This window comes from Psammomys obesus, unplaced genomic scaffold, assembly GCF_907164565.1.
Source record: "Psammomys obesus unplaced genomic scaffold, mPsaObe1.curated_primary_1811, whole genome shotgun sequence".
Taxonomy (NCBI): Eukaryota; Metazoa; Chordata; class Mammalia; order Rodentia; family Muridae; genus Psammomys; species Psammomys obesus.
The window spans coordinates 6,276,110-6,296,362 of NW_026588752.1; the positions used below are offsets into that span (position 1 = coordinate 6,276,110).

The 20,253-nt window shown below is 49.6% G+C and overlaps 2 protein-coding genes across 2 annotated transcripts; one reads left to right on the forward strand and one right to left on the reverse strand.

Moving 5' to 3' along the window:
- Positions 1 to 536: 536 nt before the first annotated feature.
- Positions 537 to 15,442, forward strand: Eci1 (enoyl-CoA delta isomerase 1). The gene is made up of 7 exons (XM_055604868.1): positions 537 to 722; positions 835 to 921; positions 7,831 to 7,958; positions 12,698 to 12,844; positions 13,781 to 13,902; positions 13,993 to 14,171; positions 15,195 to 15,442. The coding sequence occupies exons 1-7, from the start codon at positions 683 to 685 to the stop codon at positions 15,359 to 15,361; spliced, it is 870 nt and encodes a 289-aa protein (XP_055460843.1). The 5' UTR covers positions 537 to 682; the 3' UTR covers positions 15,362 to 15,442.
- Dnase1l2 (deoxyribonuclease 1 like 2) lies at positions 15,329 to 20,215 on the reverse strand. The gene is given in 7 exon segments (XM_055604865.1): positions 15,329 to 17,776; positions 18,001 to 18,252; positions 18,359 to 18,535; positions 18,537 to 18,651; positions 18,730 to 18,813; positions 18,900 to 18,988; positions 19,125 to 20,215. Coding segments are annotated over 7 exon segments (1,059 nt in total). The 5' UTR covers positions 19,413 to 20,215; the 3' UTR covers positions 15,329 to 17,722.
- Between the last annotated feature and the right edge of the window lie 38 nt (positions 20,216 to 20,253).

A 20,253-nucleotide genomic window follows, 5' to 3' on the forward strand; every position in this document is an offset into this window, starting at 1 on the left:
TGCCTGAACCTTCAGCTATTGTGTTGGGAAGATGTCTCATACTGGTTCTGAGCTGGTGGTGGTGTCCAGTTTCTGATTCCATACTTGGGCACCACAGAAGAAAAGTCTTTGCCAAGAAGGAAGACTTAGAAACATTTAAAATGGGAGAATAAACGTTGAGATTGCCTCCCACCGCAATACCTATGCCACACAGGCCGCAGCTTTTATTTGTGTCCTTTTCAGTATTTATATAAATAAAAGCCACTCTTGAGGGCATGTAACCCTAGTGGACCTTCCGGGCCCTTCCCCTGTACGGGCAAAGCATGTCTGTTCACTGCCCTGCGGTCATTCTGCCAGCCTTAATTTATGTTCCTCTCCCAGCTCTGCGTTGCCTTGCTTGAGACCTGGAAGCTTTTTCTCCAGCTTGTAGCTGGCTGGAACCGAGCAAATGCACCCCTCCCCGTCCCCGCACGGGCCCCGCCCCAGCACGAGTTTACTTACTACCTACTCAGCCGCTGGCCGCTGGGAGCCTGTCGGGTGTGGGATGGGGAGCGCCCTCAACTAAACTGGCTCGGGGGCTGTGGAGTGGCTGGCTGGCCCTGACCTTGTGGGGCGGGGCCCAGCTCCGAGGAGGAGTCTGCAACGCCTGGCCGGGAGCGGCGCGGCTCGCCGCTCGGTTCTGTCGTCCCCGCCGTCAGCCAAGATGGCGCTGGCCGCCGCGAGTCGTGTTCTGCTGCGGGCGGGTGGGTGGCCAGGGCGGGAGAGCTGGTGCGCGGCCTCGCCAAGGGCTGGGTGCGCGGGCGGCGGTGGCGAGAGTCTGGGCGAGCTTGCTAACGTGCTCCGGGCTGTCCGCAGGGTCCCGCCTCGGGCGCAGGGAGGCCGTGGACGGCGCGCGGCGCTTCGCCAACCAGCGGGTGCAGGTGGACGCGGAGGGCGCGGCGGGTGAGTGGCGGCCGGGTGGTGAGGTCCCCGCACCGGTACCCCTCACCGATTCCCCGCTCCGAATCAATGGCCTCCGTCTCCAGGCCCACGAGTTCCGTGTGGAGTCGGGCTCCTGTTGAGACGTCTCAAAAAAACCCCACACGAAAACGATTGAAGTATTTTAAAATATTTTCCTAATACTGGCGTGTGACAGACCTCAGCAACTGTTTTCCTGCTTAAAGCTGGTTGCTGCAAGTAGGGTCACTTGCTGCCTCCCTCAGAACACCTCCCCTCACAAGGCTGAGGCAGGAGGATGAAGCTGAGATGAGCCTGAGCTACATACTGAGCCTTTTTTTTTTTTTTTCTTGTGCTTTGTTTTGTTTTTTAAAGTGAGGACGCTGGGAGGAAAAGGTGGAATTTTCCAGGACAAATAATGTATTTGTGAAAGAAAAACCTAGAAGAGGACACACAGCTGGGCCCAGAGTTTAGGATCACATTCTAACCCTCACCCCGTCCTCTCAACACTAAAGAGCTGGCCCCCTGGGGGGTGGGAGGAGCATCCTAGGAAGGCTTAGAGGTCAAAGTCTGGGTCCTCCGTGTACTAGCGCTGCCAGAATGGAGTGGGAGGGGGCTTGGGCGCAAACCGGATGAGTCCAACAACAGGTGGAGATGTTGAAAGAATCATTTCTGTGACAGATTTTAATATATTTCATATACCACAGAAACAGACATTTAAAAATATTAGCAGACTATTAAAGAGAGGTACCCTAATGGTAGAACATTTGCCTAACATGTTCCAAGCTTTGGGTTTAATCCCAGGACCAAATCAATAAATAAAAATTCTAGAATGGGTAGAGGTAACACTTTATACCATGCCTAAGTCACCTAAAGGTGACTAGTTAGGCTTAATAATTTATATTTTATCACAACTTTAGTATAAATAAGTAGTATGAGCTGGCCAGTGGTGACACATTCCTTTAATCCCAGTACTCAGAGAGTTAGAGGCAGGTGGATCTTCAGAGTTCGAGGCCAGCCTGATCTACAAAGTGAGTTCCAGGACAGCCATGGCTGTACAGAGAATCTGTCGAAAAAAAAAAAAAAAAAAAAAAAAAAACTTGTATAAATTCTGGTTCTGTTAAAACGTAAGTTCACACCAGGTGGTTTCAGTAACAAAACGTGTGAGTTTTAAAGTTTATTACCTAAACTATTAGTAAAAAGGAGAAGGTAAAATAGCAACTGGCTTTATTTGTGTATTTTGGTTTGATAGAGTATTACCTCTATTTCAAAGGCAAAATGGAAAAGTCCATATGTCCCTTTAGCTGATGGGGTTGTTTGAGAAAGAATTTCAATTTTCCAGGGAGGCCCGGAATTCATTGTGAGACTGTCACTGAGACTGACCTTGAACTTAAAACCCATCTGCTACCTCCCAAGTGCTGCGATTATGTGTATAAATTTTTTGGGCTGCCTGTATGTTTGTGCAGTACCTGTGGAGGCCAAAAAGGGTGTTAAATCCCCTGGAATTGGAGTCACAGACACTTGTGAGCTGCCCTGTGGGTGCTGGGAACCAAACCAAGGTCACCCAGAAAAACAGCCAGTGTTCCTAACCACTAAGCTATCTGTCCAGCTCCCTCTAGCTCACGTTTTTAAGTCCCCAGCACGTAAACACCCTAAAGTCTGTGAACATTACTAGCACAGAAAATAGTTGATACAGGGTCTTTGGCAAAAGTTCATCTTGTATAAAGATGGGTTCTTTGTCCTGTTCACCATTCCTCGTGTTGCCCAGCAGGCACTTCAGAGTGGCATACTTCTCAGATGGCTTGTGCCCAAAGTCAAGGGCGTGTATGTTTGATTTTAGAATCTGCTCAACTCATCATTCAAGAAGATTTTATCCGATGCGAACCCTGCTCTAGGGATTTGGCCACTTATCCCACGGCGACCCAAGTTTATCTAAACTCTTTTGCTCATGTTCACCTTTCACCTCATTATCTTTTCCCTAGTGTCCATTGTCATACCAGACTTTCAGATATTTTTTTTCCAACTAAACTCGAGGTGTGTTTGTTTTGTGCTTGCCTGTTACTGGGCAACAGTTACTTCTTCCGCTTAAATCAAAGGTCTTAAAAGAACCCAGTTGGCACCAAAACTTGGCCCGTATTCTCAGAGATGGGTTTTCTTTGGCACCTCAGTCCTCAGCTGAGGAAATGCCTCTTGATGATTTTAGAAGCCCTTTAGGCAGTACCAGATGATCCATAGGCAGCTGCAGTTAGTGGGTTAGTGGCTGCTGGTGCCTCTGGCGACAGGCCCTCGTTTTTGTCCTGACGCTGTAAACAGAATGCATGAGGAGCTGAGGACAGTGGGAGGGCACTGGACTGCAGCACGCTCGGCCGCAGTGCTGAGCGTGAGCTGAGCCCCAACTAGAAACCTCTGGGTCTGACATATCTGTTGCCTCTTCCTTGAGAGACTTGGGACTTGCTAGTACAGAAGAACAAGAGGAATTGCACAAACTGGTGAGTGAAGACAGGAAAGATGCAAGACAGGCAGAGGAGAACAGTCAGCAGAGCCCTGCCCACTGTCCTCTTGCAAGACATCAAAGTCATGGCACAGATCCATCGCAGCTGCCAACTCCTCAGTGTCCTTGAGGCTTGGAGCAGGGTGCAGTCTGCTCAAGAGTGGGAATGGCAAGCAGCTGCAGTGCTGTCGGGTTTGGGGTTGTCCGGGGAAACCTTTGCTTCTGGCTAGAGGTGGTTTCTCGACAGAGCTGTCTCTCCAGGCAGGCGGGCAGGCAGGCCGCCTTAAAGATGAGATACATCTGGGAGGTGTGGATACCGGGAAGTCAGGGGCCCGAGGAAGGTGCCGTTCAAATACCACATGGTGTCCCTTGCCCTCAGGACTGCATAGCTTTTGCCGGAAATGGAGGTTTCCTGCATCTGTGGGTACAGAATTCAGCACACAGAGCTGATGAAATGACATTCTCGTATTTGTAAAGAACATCCAATGCCATGGGTGGGAAGAACTGTGCTTCCCCGAAGCCTCTGGGGGAGTCTCTGCATCTTCTGGCTTTTGGTACTGCCTCAGCCTGGGCATCCCTTGGCACCTCTTGGTTTCTTTTTTCTTTTCTTTCTTCTTTTTTTTCTTTGCATATGTATATGGTGTGTGTGAATGAGGGCACACATATGTGATTGAGTGCACATGCAGGGGCTGGAGGGAGGGCTCAGCGGTTAAGAGCACTGACGCTGCTCTTCCAGAGCTCCCGAGTTCAATTTCCAGACACCACATGGTGGCTCACAACCATCTACAGTGAGATCTGGTGCCCTCTTCTGGCGGCAGGTGTACATGCAGACAGAACATTGTGTACGTAACAAATAAATCTTTAAAAAAGAGCGTGCACATACCTGTGTGTGCATGCATGTGTTCTGCACTTTTTTGAAGCGGGTTCTCTCCCTGAACCCAGAGCTTGCAATTTTGGGTGAGTACAGCTAGCCAGCTTGCTCTTGGAATCCCACCTCTGAGTACACCAGCGATGGCCTTGCCCGTCCAGCTTTTATGGCAAGTGTTTTCTCTACCATGCCCACATTATCCATAACCCCAACCCTCTGCCACTGTCTTTATTTACACGGCCTCCTCCGTGTATCTCTCCTTCCATGAGGATGTGGCTGTATTGAACATGAGGCCCATTATGATAGGACCTCATTCCGGGACACTGAGGCAGGGTCTCAGGTAGCCCTCTGGCCTCCAGCTTTGTTTAGCCAGAAATGACCCTGAACCCCTGATTCTCCTACCTCCACCTCCCAAGTGCTAAGCTGACAAACATGTCTATGTGTACCTGCTTTATTTGGTATTGGAGATCAAACCCAGGACTTTTTTTTTTTTTTTTTTTAATGTATGAGCATTTGCCTGCATATATGTGTGTGCACATGAGCTTGCCTGGTGCCATTTAGCCAGGAGAGGTATCAGGTTCCCTGGAACTGTATTTACAGATGGTTGTGAGCTACCATGAGTGTGCTGGGAACCAAGCTCTTGTTGCTAGAGCAACAAGTGCTCTTTAACTGACGAGCCATCTCTCCTGTCCCAAAATCGGGGCTTTTTTCTTAATGCTTTAATGTTGTATATAAAATGTGATTGCGAATGCCATGGAGTGCACATGCCATGGAGCCTGTGTGGAAGTCAGAGCAACTTGTGGGAGTCAGTTCCTCCTTTCTCTGTGGGACCCAGGAACTAAGCTCCATCATTAGACTCTCCCCAGCAAGCACGTTTGCCCACTAAGGTGCCCCTCTGGCCTATCCTTGATAATTTTGTTGGTTGGTTTGGACAGGGTCTCTCTATGTAGCCCTGGCTGTCCTGGAACTCTCTTTGTAGATCAGGCTGGCTTTGATCACCTGCCTCTGCCTCCCAGGTGCTGGGATTAAAGGTGTGCACCGCCATTCCAGCCCATCCTTGATGTTTCGACAATCCTTTGTTTTCTTGCTATGTGGGGCAGTCTAGTGTGGGCCTCTGTGTAACCCAGGCTGACCTTGAATTCTCAACCTACATCAACACATTCAAACTCTACATTAGCCGGGTGAGGTGGCTCACACCCGTCATCCCAGCACTCGGGGAGGCAGCGGCAGAGGCAGGCAGATCTCTGCGAGCTTGAGGCCTGGTCTACGAATCAAGTCCAGGACAGCCAAGGCTACACAGAGAAACCCTGTCTCCAAAAACCTAAATAAACAAATGATCTCATTTGACACAGAAAGCACACGTTCATCTCCAACTGTCTTCAAGCTACTTGTAAGCAGTCACTGTGTCGCCTGCAAAGCTGGAGCTAGCTATTCCTAGGCCGGTGCTCACGATTTTTAACCCTGGGCTGGAAGGTCAGCAAGGGAGAAGTGAAGAGTTTTACGTTGACATTTGGCCTGTTTAATTGGACTACATTTAAAAAAAAAAAAAAAAAAGTTTAGGGTTTTTTTTTTTAAATTAAAATATTTTTGGGTTTTTTTTTTTTTTTTTTTTTTTTTGCCAGGCAGTGGTGTCACACACCTTTAATCCCAGCACTTGGGAGGCTGAGGCAGGCCAATCTCTTGTGAGTTTAGGACCAACCTGGTCTACAGAGTGAGTTCTAGGACAGCCATGGCTACACAAAGAAACCCTGTTCCAAAACAAAAATAGTTTGATTTTCGTGCATAGGTATTTTGCCTGCATTTATGTCTATGTAGTACATGCATGCCTGGTATTCAGGGAAGCCAGAAGAGGACATCAGATCCCCTGGAACTGGAGTTTCCAACTGTCTTGTGGATGCTGAGAATCCAACCTCAGTCCTCCAGAAGCAGCCTTTGCTCTTAGCCACAGAGCCATCTCTTCGGGCCCTCTTGGGCTATTTGGCCCAGCCTCAGTGTCATTGACTATCTGTATCTGAAAGAAGGCACCTCTAAGGTAGCCTGAGGCAAAAAATGGGGCATTCAGAGTGTCCTACCACAGTGCTTGCTTATTCGCTTCTTTTGAGGCGTGAGACTTTAAAGCTACCACCCTGTAGCTCATGGGCTGCAGTAGCCAATAATAACTTAATACAAAATTGTAAACTTAAAAATATGAGGGGTTTGTTTGCTTTGTTTTGTTTATTCATTTGTCCGTTCGCTCATTTATTATTCATTCATTCGTTTTTTGTTTGAAACAGGGTTCCTCTGTGTAGCCTAGATGGTTGGGTAGGTTGATGGGTAGGTGGATGGATGGATGGATAGATACTTTATTGTACATTTAGTTTAATTTCAGATTTTATTTATGTTTCTCTGTGTGTCCCTCTGTGTGTGGGGGGCGTCTGTCACAGTTCACATTTTTCAGTAACTGGTTGGCTGCCATCTTGGCTGGGACCTCACCTAGATGGAAGCAGTCCTGTGGACGGCAGCCATCTTGGCTGGTGATCTCACCAAGGTCGAGTGTATAGTTCTTGAATGTGACCTTTGCAGGGGATATTGCCATGTTACAATATCAAAAAGGCTGGTGTAGCTGTCATGCTCACTGCCTGCCACACCAGCGTTCAGAAAGCTGGGGTGGGGCAAGACGATTGAGCTCAAAGCCTCAAAACCGAAACAAGAAGTTCCAAGTCCAGCTTTATGCATGAGCAGTGCTGACAGCCTGAGCATCCATGTGCCTGCCTCAGGAGTTCTAGCTTTGCAGGCCTCAGGTCCTCTGGTGCAGCTGCCCTCTGTGGAGATAGACATGGCTGACAGATGCAGCGTTGTGTGGCTAGGGGAGGCTATAACCCCTCTCCCCGTTCTGCCTTCTAGGGCGCTGTGGCCTCTCAAGATGGAGGACAAGGGGCAGGAGGCGTGGAGGTGGTTTCCTACACCCTACATCCCGCTATCCGTCTCCATGTCCCCTCCACTTGCATTAGGATGAGATGAGTTGTTCTTGATTTAACATGTGCTTGGATGACCAAATGTCCCAAGTACTACAAGCAGCTGCAGAACCCTTGTTCTCAAGAGGGCTAGTGCCATAGTCCTGGGTACTTGCAACAGCTCTTAACCTTGATCTTTCAGAGATATTATTAAGGGGTTTTGAGATCTCTGAGAAGCACAAGTAGCAGACTGAGACTGCCCATGGACACACGGACTCACCACCTGCAACCAGAATTCTCAAATCACATGCTTTCTTTACCTGTTGAGCCATCTTGCCAGCCCCTGCCTGAACCTTTTTGGTTTTGGTTTTTCAAGTCAGGGTATTTTCTGTATAGCCTTGGAATTCACTCTGTAGACCAGGCTGGCCTCGAGCTCACAGAGATCTGCCTGACTCTGCCTCTCAAGTGCTGGTACTACAGGCTTTCGACATTACCACCGTCTGGCTTGTCTAAGCTTTTCAAACCCCAAATTCTGCAGTTCTTGTGGCCAGACATAGGACCAGAGGTGACCAGGTGTGGTTTGGACTGAGTCCTTTTTGAGGATCCCCTCTTTTTTAAACTAGGGATTGCAGTGATGAAATTCAAGAATCCTCCAGTGAATTCCCTCAGCTTGGAGTTTCTGACAGAGTTTGTCATCAGCCTGGAGAAGCTGGAAAATGACAAGTCCTTTCGTGGTGTTATCCTCACTTCGGTAGGTGCCTATTCAAGCCTCACACACACACTCCTCCCTGGCTACGGTCAGAGTGGGAACCTGAAAAATCTGGAGCCCTTCATCATGAGGTGCCCAGTCCCCAGGCAGCCATAATCCCCACTAGGGGCCTCTAGGACAGTCTACCGGAAGGAGAGAAGGTTTCCAGGTTTACCAGACCTGGACTAACCTCGGACCTGCTGAGCAGTCTTTCCAGGAGCCACCTGAGGTCATATAGTCACTAGCAAACATAGCCAGGGTCTCCCAGGCTACTTTCCCCCCAGGAGCTGTGGGAGGCGGAGCTAGGCCCAGCAGGACATACGCCTCGAGCGTGAATCTGCTCTTGTTTGGGTCATCTTAGGTCAGGTATCAGGGGCAAGTTCTGCCATCTGAATTCTTGAGGGGAACCTGGCATTGCCCACAAGCGCTGGCAGATGCCCGGAATAGCACTGGTGAGAGCAGGGCCTCTGAAGTCAGTAAGTGGCCGCTACAGGGAAGTTCTCGGAGGCTTGCTCTCCAGCCAGACAGGGCATCACCTCCTCTGCCCGCTCTTCAGTGCCAGGCGTCAGATGTGCAGTCATTTTATTTCAGCCCCTTTGGTCTTGTCGTTTGGAGTCAGGGTCTTGTATCCCAGACTGGCCTCTAATTTGTTAGATGGTCAAGGCCATCTAACAATGCATCTAAAAGTGCCACCATGCCAGTCTGTGAGGTGCTAAGAACCAAACCCAGGCCTTTGCGGACGCCAGGCAAGTGCTCTGCCAACTGAGCTACATCTATATTATTTTTTCCTTCCTTTTTGGGGGTGACAGAGAAGATTGAAGCTGAAGCCATCTGAACAGTGGGCAGGTGTTCAGCCGCTCAGCCCACTACATTTTAAATAGGCCCAAAGCATAGGTGTCTCCCTGTGCTGCGAGCTACAGTAATACAGAGACTGGCCTGGGTCACAAAGGTGTAGGAAGCTAAAGGCATCAACCCCAAAGTGCCAGGCCGCCTGGTAGGGAAACAAAGGCCACCGGATTCGTGTCTCATTAATTTCTGTGCTTATTATCATTGAAACTATTAGTTTATTTATTCAGCCCATAGCCTTAGCAGCTCATCTCACAGGCCACTTTTTAATGCGCCTAACTGGTGGTGCTACATTAATATTAATAAGCATCTGTCAACAAACTACCACAATTACATCCATTAGTCTTACCCTATTAACTGTCCTAGAATTTGCTGTAGCCCTTAGCCACGCCTGTTTTTTACCCTACTAGTTAGTCTCTATTTACATGATAACACATGATGACCCACTAGTTAACCCAAGCCCAGGACCACACACTGGGGCTCTCCACCCTTCCTCTGACCTCTGGCCTAGTAATGCAATTCTGTTTCAACTCTTGTATCTTTGTGTTCTTATGCCTTACACCAAGTACTCTTAACATATGTCGATGATGGTGTGACTTTATTCAATAATGAACATACCAAAGCCATCACACCTCTATTGTACAGAAAAGCCTTTGGATTTGTTGTTGTTGTTTGAGACAAGGTTTCTCTGTATAGCCCTGGCCATCCTGGACTCTCTTTGTAGACCAGGCTGGCCTCAAAATCACAGAGATCCGCCCACCTCTGCCTCCCTGAGTGCTGGGATTACAGGCCTGCTTCACCTCAGCCTGGCTCAGAAAGGCCTTTGTGATGCAATCACCGTATTTATCTGAAGCCTCTTCCCGCCCCCTCCCCTCTCCGCTTTCTATCACTCCAGCCTTGTACCTGAATTAGGTACATGAACTTGTACATGAACTAGGTGGATGCTGACCACCTACAGGAACTGTTCCATGTAACCACTTGAAGCCTGCTTAATCTATCAGTCTCCCTAGCGTCAGGGGTTTCCATCTCATGGGCTCACCATAGCTCACAAAAGGAAAGAAAGTAAAATCACGTACGCCAAACCTTACTAGCTACGGTTAGATTAAGACTGTACTTTACCATTCTCAAAGCCTCAGAATACTCCAAAATATCATTTTTCTGTTGTTACTGTCCATGCATTTACTATAATTTTCTTTACAGTAATACCAATAATAATTGGAGGCTTTGGAAACTGGTTACTCCCCTTAATAATTGGAGCCCCTGATATGTCGTTCTACAAAGTGTTAATGAATATTCTACTGAGAGGGCCTCTTGTTCGGAGGCAATTCAAAAGAGTATAATGAAAACTGTCGAGAGATGAATGATCCTATGAGGATACTGTATTTCGTGTAGTGTGGGCGTCGGATAATCGGAGTATTGTCATGGTAGTCCTGAGGGCCCTAGAAAACACTGAGGAGAAAGTGTAATGTTTACTCCTACAAACATAATTTTAAAAATGAACGTTTGCTAATGTTTCATCTAGAGTATACCCTGAAAAAAGTGGAAAACAGTGGACAGGACCAGCCTTTATAGAGAAGAGATGGAGAAATGAGCGGCTGTGGGATGGGCATCATGAAGGGCGATATTGGGTGAAAGTGAGGCTCCCGGCTGGGAGAAGATGAGCCTAGGGCCACAGCACACCAGTGATGTGTCCCCTGATGGGCAGCGAGCCAGCTCGGAGACTTTACTACAGTGGTAATAGTTGTTGCAGCTGGCGTGAAATAAGCACCAGTGTCTGCATCAAGGCCTGCTGTGAATATGTGATGAGCTCATATGACAGAAAAGTCCTAGGAAACCAATAGGCATTATGGCTCAGACTGTTCCTATAAATTCAAATCATCCTTTTTCTGCCTGAATAAGAAGTAACAGTATGGGAAATAATTCTGAAGCCTGGGAGGATTAAAATGTAAACTTCTGAGTGGCCAAAACAAAAAAGGTGTTGATGGAGAATAGGGTCTTCTCCAGCAGGATCAAAGAAGGTTGTGTTTAAGTTTTGGCCAATTAAGAGTATTAGAAATTTTAGAAATTCCATAGCTGGGTGGTAGTGGCATAAGCCTTTAATCCTAGCACTAGGAAGGCAGAGGCAGGCAGATATCTGTGAGTTCAAGGACAGTCTAGGCTACAGATTGAGTTCTAAGAAAGCCAGGACTACACAGAGAAACCCTGTCTCGAAATAATTGAAAAAAAAGAAAAGAAAGACAGACAGAAAGAAAGAAAAAAAAAAATACATTCCTGCAGCAAGGGCCCAGAGAGAAGGAGTAATTAGGACAGATCACACTTGAATAATGGAGTTTGATACTGTGCTGTGGCTGATGGGTTATGTTAGTGATGGTAGTAATAAAGTAATTTCACCCAGGATCGATGAACCATCAGCTAAATGGAGAAAATAGTGTGCAGACGGCAGATGCACCTGGGTGGGCCAGATTCCAGCTAGTGAGGGATAAGCAGTTCAGCCAGTTCCGCTCCCGGGTCTATTGTTAACGCAGCCAGGAGAAGAAAAAATGGAGGAAGAAATTAAAAGTTTATATTGTTTATTTGTGGGACTAAGCAGCAGACTGTTTCTACATAGGCCATACTCACAGACACTAGAAGTGAGGATTTGAATGTGACTCAGAAGGCCACCGTTCACCCAACAGTTGTCTTCCCAGATCACAGATATGAGCTGACTCATAATCCTTCAAATCTACTTGGTATGACTAGTATGCATATTTTAGTTTATTTTCTTCACATGAATTCTGCCTTCTGGAGAGGTGGCTCAGTGATTAGGAGCACTGGCTGCTCTTGAAAAGGACCTAAGTTCGATTCCCAGCACCCAACAAGGAGGCCATTGTCCTCTCAGACTTGTCCCTCCTGCCAACTTCCACCCAATGTGGAGATGACCCACAGGTCCATTGTACCTAGAAGCGTCTAAATTGGCTATGAACGGTGATGCACGCCTTTTATTTCAGTGCTTGGGAGGCAGAGGCAGGTGGGTCTCTGTGAAATCCAGACCAGCCTGGTCTACAGAGTGAGTTCCAGGACAGCCAGGGCTACACAGTGAGAAGGGAATGTGGGGAGAGCATCTAAATTTAGCATAATTGTCTCTGTTGAGTCTTCTCTGTTAGTTGGAGAATGGATGCGTTTCATGAAAACACAAAGTGAGATCAGCCCACAAATACTGCGCATCAGTTCATGAGCGAGAGACATGGCCTGGTGCACTGTGGCTCCAGGTCACAGAAGATGTCTCCGTCCGTCTCCACTTCCTCACCTCTGTGGAGCAAACAAACCGTCTAGTTCCTGCTGGGCCAGGTGCTGCCCTGTAACAAATCTACAACCCATGAACTCGCTCCTGGCCAGGAAACCATGCAGAGGGGAAGCCCCAGGTGGGATTTTTACCTGGAGGCTTCAGAGCCATCTCCTGGGGATTTGATGCTGGCCCTAACACCGGCTCTGTCAGCGCTTTCCTGTAGCTCATAGGCTCTTCTGCCTATGTTCTCCCCACACCTGCTGTGGTAGCTGTGTTGGATCCGAGACATCCAACTGAGGACCCACATGTGTGGCTATGTAGTTCTTCAGATCCTTCTTTTGCACCATCACTTTCTTTCTGCCCTTGCTTGACCTTGGGACCTGCACCTGAAGTCTCCAGCCTGGATGACAGAACTGAGCACAGGGGTGTGCTCGGGTGTCAGACAGCTCGTACATACGTACCTCTGAGCAGTACCTACTGTTACTTGTTCTGTTCTGCTAGAAAAGGACTAACATTCCAGAAAGCAGTCAGTTCAGAGGAAGGTCCAGGCTGTGTCCCTGACACCATCAGTTCTGGACTCCTTGGAAGCAGCACCTCACCAGCCAAACGTGACCCTGGCTTCTCCCGGCAGGACCGCCCAGGTGTCTTCTCGGCTGGCCTGGACCTGATGGAGATGTATGGCCAGAACCCAGCCCACTACGCTGAGTACTGGAAGGCTGTGCAGGAGCTGTGGCTGAGGCTCTACTTATCCAAGCTGATCTTAGTGTCTGCCATCAATGTGAGTGACCCCAGCCCCCACACCCACAGCTCTCAAGGGCCTGCCCAGAAGCAGGGGCTACTCACACTCTGACCTTCCTGGGCCAGACACACACAGCAGAGAAAAAGCCACTGGGTAGGGACCAAGGCCTGGCTGGCTGGAATGAGCCCTGAGCAGATCCACACTTGGAAAGTGATACTCAGACTTGACCTTGGGAAGGTAGAGCAGTAGAGAAAGGATTGGGGCTCAACTTTAAAAAGCAGGGTCCTTGCCCCAGGTGGTGGTACAGTTAATCCCAGCAATTGGGAGGCAGGGGCAGGCGGTTCTCTGAGTTCGAGGCCAACCTTGTCTACTAGAGCAAGTTCCAAGACAGCCAGAGCTATACAGAGAAACCCTGTCTCAAAAAAACAAAAACCCAAAAAGCTGGGTTCTTTAAGGGGATGGCTCTAAGGATCAAAGCCATGGGAACTGAAAGGAAGGATTGGAGAGAGAAAGTTGAGAATGTAAGGGCCTGGAAAAGAGAATGGATGACGTCTCAATATGGGGCATTAGGGTGCATGCAAGGAGGACACTGCCATTTTGGGGTTCCCAGGCATCCTAGTAGGAATGCATGCTTATGGCTCCATGGCCTGACAGCTCTGTCTCTAAATACTTCACCTCAGATAAAAGCTACAAAAGGAGAAGCAACTTGCTGTTCTTAGAAGATTAATTTTTTTGGCCCCAGAAAGCTAAAAAGTCATATGGTAAGGACCTTGAGCCTCTTAAGACCCCAGCTGCTGATTCAGTGACCAGTCTCAGTTTACATTCCTATCAGACATACTTGACCCAGATGCCAGGGCAGTGCCAAGAGCTCTAGCCTATCCTCAGACCTTGGAAGCTTGGGCACTCCGTTCTGTCTAAGGAATACTGCCGAGAACCAGGACACTTACAGAGCCAGTCTCTTGCTTCTCTCCACAGGGGGCCTCTCCAGCTGGAGGCTGCCTCATGGCCCTTACTTGTGACTACAGGATTATGGCTGACAACCCCAAGTACACCATAGGATTGAATGAGAGCCTGCTGGGCATTGTTGCCCCCTTCTGGTAAGACAACAGACTGCACTCATCCTTCCCTTCCCAGCCCTGGGACAACCTCCCTCCCTGGCACAGAGCTGAGGGACGTCTTCATTTCAGGTTAAAAGACAACTTCGTGAACACCATCGGGCACCGAGCAGCAGAGCGTGCCCTTCAGCTGGGGTTGCTCTTCCCCCCGGCAGAGGCGCTCAGGCTGGGTGTGGTGGACGAGGTGGTGCCCGAGGACCAGCTACACAGCCAGGCTCACTCAGTGATGGCTCAGTGGTTGGCCATTCCAGGTAAAGAGCAAGCAGCTGGCAGCTTTGGGAGAAGTGGTTAGGGAAGCCCTTTTCCATTCCGGTGATCCGTCCTGATGAAACCAAAAGTTCTCACAAGTCAGGATCTGGGAAAGTAGGCTGTGCTATTGATCTGTGTGTGATGCTGGGGAGCAGGAGTGAGCTTCCCAGGTCACTGCTGTTGAGGAGGGCTCTTAGAGGAGGGAGCGCAGCTGGCCACAGCCACATGCTGCGGAACTGCGGGGACACAGTGTTGGTGTCTGACTTTTTTGAGAGGGGATCTCACTGAGTAGCTAAGCTTTTCCTGAAACAGCCTACTTAATATCTTCAAATTTGGACTCTCTCTGCCTCCATTTCTTCAGTGTTGGATACAGGCGTGTGCCACCAATTAAGACACTAAAGCTTTAATGTCAGGTGTTTCCCCAAGTATGTGGGCAGGCCTCCTCGGAGCCCTCTTCTCTTGTGGAGCCAGTTACCAGCACCTATACATACAAGCAAGTATTTACTGATACAGAAAATGTGGTCAATAATATATTCAACAAAATAACATGTTGTTTGTAGTGCCGGAGATAGAACCTGGGCCTGTGCGTGTGCTCTACCACTGACCTGTATGCCCAGCCCTAAAGATGACATAAAAGGGCAAATTTTAAGAGCTAGGCACAGTGGCATGTGCCTGTAATCCTAGTACTCAAGGGACTAAAAGAGAAGTGCTACAAGTTCAGGAGTACCCTGGGCTACAGGGAGAGACTGTTTCAGCAACAATAATAAACACCTGTAGTATTCCCTTGTCTGCTCCTACCCTTTATTTATGTTAGTTTGTTTAGACAGGTGTTCATATATCTTTCAGGCTGTCCTTGAACTCCCTGTCCTGCCCTAGCTGCTCAAGTGTTAGGACACCAACTTTCTCTGTGGTTCTCTGAACTCTCTAGGAGAGTCCACATTTCAATATTTGAAGACTGTGTAGAAGAGCCAGGAATGGCACCATTCTCTAAAAGTGAGCTTCATAAGTAACCCCACTTTCTTTAGACCATTCTCGGCAGCTAACCAAGAGCATGATGCGAAAGGCCACGGCAGACAACCTGATCAGGCAGCGAGAGGCTGACATCCAGAATTTCGTCAGCTTCATCTCCCGAGAATCCATCCAGAAGTCCCTGCACACCTACTTGGAAAAGCTCAAGCAAAAGAAGAGCTAAAACAAGGCAAACATGCAGTTTTTAGTTACACATGCTTTCTGGTCCAAGGGTTATAAAACAAGGTATTTTTCAACTTAAAAACTCTCTTGGCTCTTTTTTTCCTGACCTTATTATGTCCTCTTCAAGATGGAGAGGTGGCTCAGTGGCTACACTAAGGGTACTGGCTGCTCTTGCAGAGGACCCAGGTTCAATTCCCAGCACCCACATGGCAGCTAATAACCCTCTGTAACTCCAGTTCCAGGGGATCCAATGCCCCCTCTGGCCTCTGAGGGCACTTCATGCAAATATACATGCACATACACACATGCAGGCAAAACACCCATACACGTTTTATATATACATACACAACACACACGCACGCACACATAACACCTATACGCTAAATATACATATACAACACACACACACATTTTATATACACTAACTGTCCTGCCAGCTGGGGTAGAGAGGTCTGTCAGTAAAGTGCTTACTGTGCTGCCCTGAGGGCTTGAAAAGCAAGGCATGGTGGACACATCTGAAAACCCAGTACTGGGCAGGCAGAAAATGCAGATCCCTGGGATTCTCTGGCCAGCCAGCCTAGCATAACTAGTGAGTGCCAGGGAGTCACCTTGTCTTAAAACAAGGTAGATACCTCCTTGACCTCTGGCTTATGTAAGTGTACACACACCCAAAGCAGCTGTTCTTGAAGCCTAGTGCCCTACAGCTGTAACCACAGCACCTTTCTGCTTGGTGAGCACACAAGCCACTCTGAACCTTGTAAGGGCTCACAGCATGTCTTCCTTCCTAAAGCAGAACTGTGAACCACATCCTCAGGGTGGCACCTGAGCCCATCCCTGGCCTTCCCTGCCTGTCTGGTTAGAACCTTTAAAGGCAGACAGTCGCTGTCTCTAGTTACCCACCAGGACCTCCAGAAAAAGCCTTCTGGCCACATACTTTTTCATTTAGAAAGAGTAGACAGCGATCAGGAACCTGAGGAACAGGAATGTGGAGAATGGTGACTAAAGCATTGCTCTCCTCCCTGACCAAACCGCCATTCCTGCTCCAGATAAGGTCTCTTGCAGCCCAGGGTGCCTTTCAAACATATAGTTGGGGATTGCCTTAAGCCCCGACTTTCCTGCCCCACCGCCTGAGTGCTGAGATGCCGATGTGCGGTGTTGCTGCTGGTCATGTTGCTGGGATCAATCCAGGGCATCACGCATGCTGGGCCAGCGCTCCACCTAGTGGGCTGCATGCGCGCCACTACTGCCTATTCGGTGGCCAGGTCCTGAATCTTACAGTAGGTTTTGCAAGATCAGACTTGTAGGCTGAGAATGAGACTTGACTGAGTTCACTAGGTCCTTGGTTCAATTCCCAGAAATGCCAAACAAACAAAAGCAAGTTCTTCTAATCCATCACAAGGTTTTTTTGTTTGTTTTTTCCCATGTGATTCACACCTATTCTCTAATCCACTAAAGATGATCTGTGTTTATTGACCTTGGGTTTCTCTGTAGACACACACAGAACACACACACATAAAGAAGTTTTAACAACCAGAAACCTCATGAGAGCCTGTGTCAACAGAACCATTTCCCGCCACTACAGTGATGGCCCACCTATGCATGAAACCACCACTCTCCCAAGGTCTTGCCCAGCAAAAGATTTTTAAGGGAGAAACTCCATAAGGTACCTTTGAAGGACTTAACCCAAGCCAGGGTCCAGGCTGGACAGGACCCTAGTGCCAACCAGTTGCCTTTGCTGTGTGGGGCTCCTTCTCAGAAGGTGCCAGGAAGCTCAGTGGGGAGCCTCCCTTGCCTCCTGCAGTGCTGGATGAGAACACAGCCTCTGCTTCAGGTGAGGGTCCTAGGATGCCCGAGGGCAGAATGACCGTGGGCCTGCTCTGAAATCCACAGGGTCCAGAACAATATTAGCACCCGAGCTGCATGTGGCGATTCATGGAAACGTTTGAGGTTTGCACAGAGCAATTGAGGACAGGAAGCTAGCATGTTCTAGAGGTGGGCAGTTTCCTCCAGGCTGTGAAGTGGACAAGTTAAGCCATCCAGTTCCCTGAAATGGAAACAGACCCCCTGGGCATTAAGACCCAAGTTTACAGCATAGGGACAGAGGTCTCAGAAAGCATAGAGACCTCCTCCGACCTGTGGGTGTCCTGGCCAGTAGCGGCTTGTTTATTAAACATGCAGCCATGTGCTCGACGCTGCTGTGCTTCCTTTCATGGCTCTTCACAACAGCCCCATGAGGTAGGTGAGGTTAGCCCACCTTACAGATGTGGAAACGGGGGCTCTACGTCATCCTGTAATGTGTCCACAGCCACTGTCCACACCAGCTGGCCCTGGTGAGGGTCTGCAGGCGGCATATCCACAGCTGTCAGTGAGGCTTGAAGGTCACTTCCACAGGAAAATGGTCGCTGATGGCAAGAGCCTTGAGGGAGAAGGGTAGAACCTCAGCAATTTCTGCAGTTCTGCATAGTGACTACCCTCGGGCCTCATTGTACCCCCACGTGGCAGAGGAACAGAAATTGCCAACAGTCCCCTCCCGGAAGACTGGCACTCTTAAGGATCCTCGGCTATAACTGCCTTTGCTATGGGGGGCACAGCCAGTAAGCTTTCTGTGAGCCCTCTCCTGAGTGGCCTGGCCACACTCACCTGGCTCTGATCTAGGTCAAATTCCTCCTGAAAGTTGTGAACTGAGGCTGACTGGGGCTTCAGGCTCCTGCGCAGGTGGGCACCACTCAGTACAATCCGGTCATAGGCACAGTCCGAGTTGCCCACTGTGGTGTCTGCACTGTCTGGGATGAGCCACTTAAACACCTCACTGCTGCGCAGGCGGATTGATGCCCAGTCATGCGCCTTCACATACTTGCAATCAGCATTAAAGTCACCCAGAAACAGCATGTCCTGTGGGCAAGCACAGCAGGTAGATCTTAGCAGTACTCAGTGGGCCAGACCTCTGAGCACACGTGTGCTGGTCCCAGACCTGAGTTTGGGGGGAGGGATTGCATACATCTGTGCCCCACTTGTCAATCAGATCAAGGTATACGTCGTAGAGGGCATCAATCTCCGCCACTGCCTGGTGTGGTGCTGCATGCAGGGGGATCAGCACTAGCTCCTTCGCAGCTGTGGGAGACGGGGAGAGTAGAGTCAAGGCCGGCCTGGAGGAGGTAGGTCTGGGAGGGAGGGGCAACATCAATCTCACCACAGCTGGGAGCTGAGAATTTGACCACAAACGGCTCCCGGCTGAAGGCATCCTCTGGATCTGGATACTGGTACGTGCTGACCACTGACACTGCGTCTTTCCTGGGAGCAGAGAACCGGGTGGTCTGTGAATCTGGTCACCTCTGCCCCTGTGTCCCCTCCCTGCAGCCCACCCCTCACCTGTAGACAAACAGATACATTTCCTTGTATTGGTCCCGTCCAAGTGGCCTGCTGCTCACAAAACCGTACTCATGCTTGGACATGCTGTGGAGAGACGCCCGCCCCTGAGTCAAGGCACCAAGCCGAGCTTGTGATAGTGGCTGGGGTTGCGGTGCCCGGCCCTGCCACACCTGTTAATTTGTTCCATGAGCAAGGACACTGCACTTAGGTCTGGGTCTCGCACCTCCTGCACCAGGACGATGTCATAGCCAGCCAGGATCTGGAGGAAGAACCCAGGGATGCACTGCCCGTTGGTCTAATCGCCCAGACTGAGCTCCTAGTCCCATCTGCTTCCCACCTCCAGAGCCCTCCATTGCCCCCCGCCCCATTTCTCCACCACCCCTGCCGGGCCTCACCTGTGCTATGACACTGCCACAGTCTGGATCTGACACTTTGTGGTCACCAAAGCTCTGAATGTTGAAGGCTCCAATGCGCAGTGCCGTGGCCCCCATGGCACCCAGTGCCCAAAGTACTGTCAGCGGGGCCCAGGGCCAACCCATGATGGCAAAGCAGAAAGCCTGGAGACAGGAATGTCCCAGAGTAACACCAACCCATACCAGGCCATAGCACAGATGCTGCCAACTCCATCTGGCACCCAGGATTGGCCTGCATCTCGACACATTCCATGTTTCTCGGGGGTACATGGTCTGTCGTTGCAAGGATGAGAGGATTCTATTCCCATCAGCCTCTAGCTCAGCCAGACCCCTAGACTTACCTGGGCTGTGAATAAGAAGGTGCTGTCAAAAACGCAAGGGTCCCAAGTCAAGTGAGATTCACTGCAGACTGAGGGCCTAATGTGGCCCAAGATGAACTGGAGTCTTGGACCTATGATTTCAAAGCACCCCAGGTATTTGAGGCCCTGGACCAGGAAGGGGCTGGACTACAATTGGGAACCACCCCTTCCATGGAGTCAGTTCCAGAACTGGCTCCCATTCCTGAGACCCAAGAAGGCAAGGGAGACAGGGCATATGCTAAGGCACTTCCACTAACTTAGGATCATGGCAAAAGTCTCTAGCAGCCCCCGAGAAAAGCTTCAACACTACAATGAGAGGGACAACTGTGCCCACGGCCAGCCTCTCATTCTTGTCTCCACCCCTCCAAAAACTAGTTGGCCCAAATACAGGCTGATAAATCAAAAAAGACCAGCTCTAGCCTGCTCTGACATCTCCTACTGTTTCTCCAACACCTACCCATCACAGAGGAAAGCAGCAGCTACTCAGGCTATCCAAGGTCCTATGTCTCTAAACCAACTCCATAAACCCTGACAACAGTCCCAGATTTGGGGGTTGAGAAGAACACCTCACACCCTGGCAGGCCTGTGAAAGCTGGAGTCACAGATCCAGCTAGGTAGGGCAAGAGGCTGTCTGTCAACATGCCAGAAACACCCACGCGCCTTGAGGCGCCACCAGGGCTGGAAGCCAAGTGTGTGGTTAGAGGGTGGCCTAAGCAAGCAGGTGTGTCCAGAGGGTACCTATGAAGGCACCT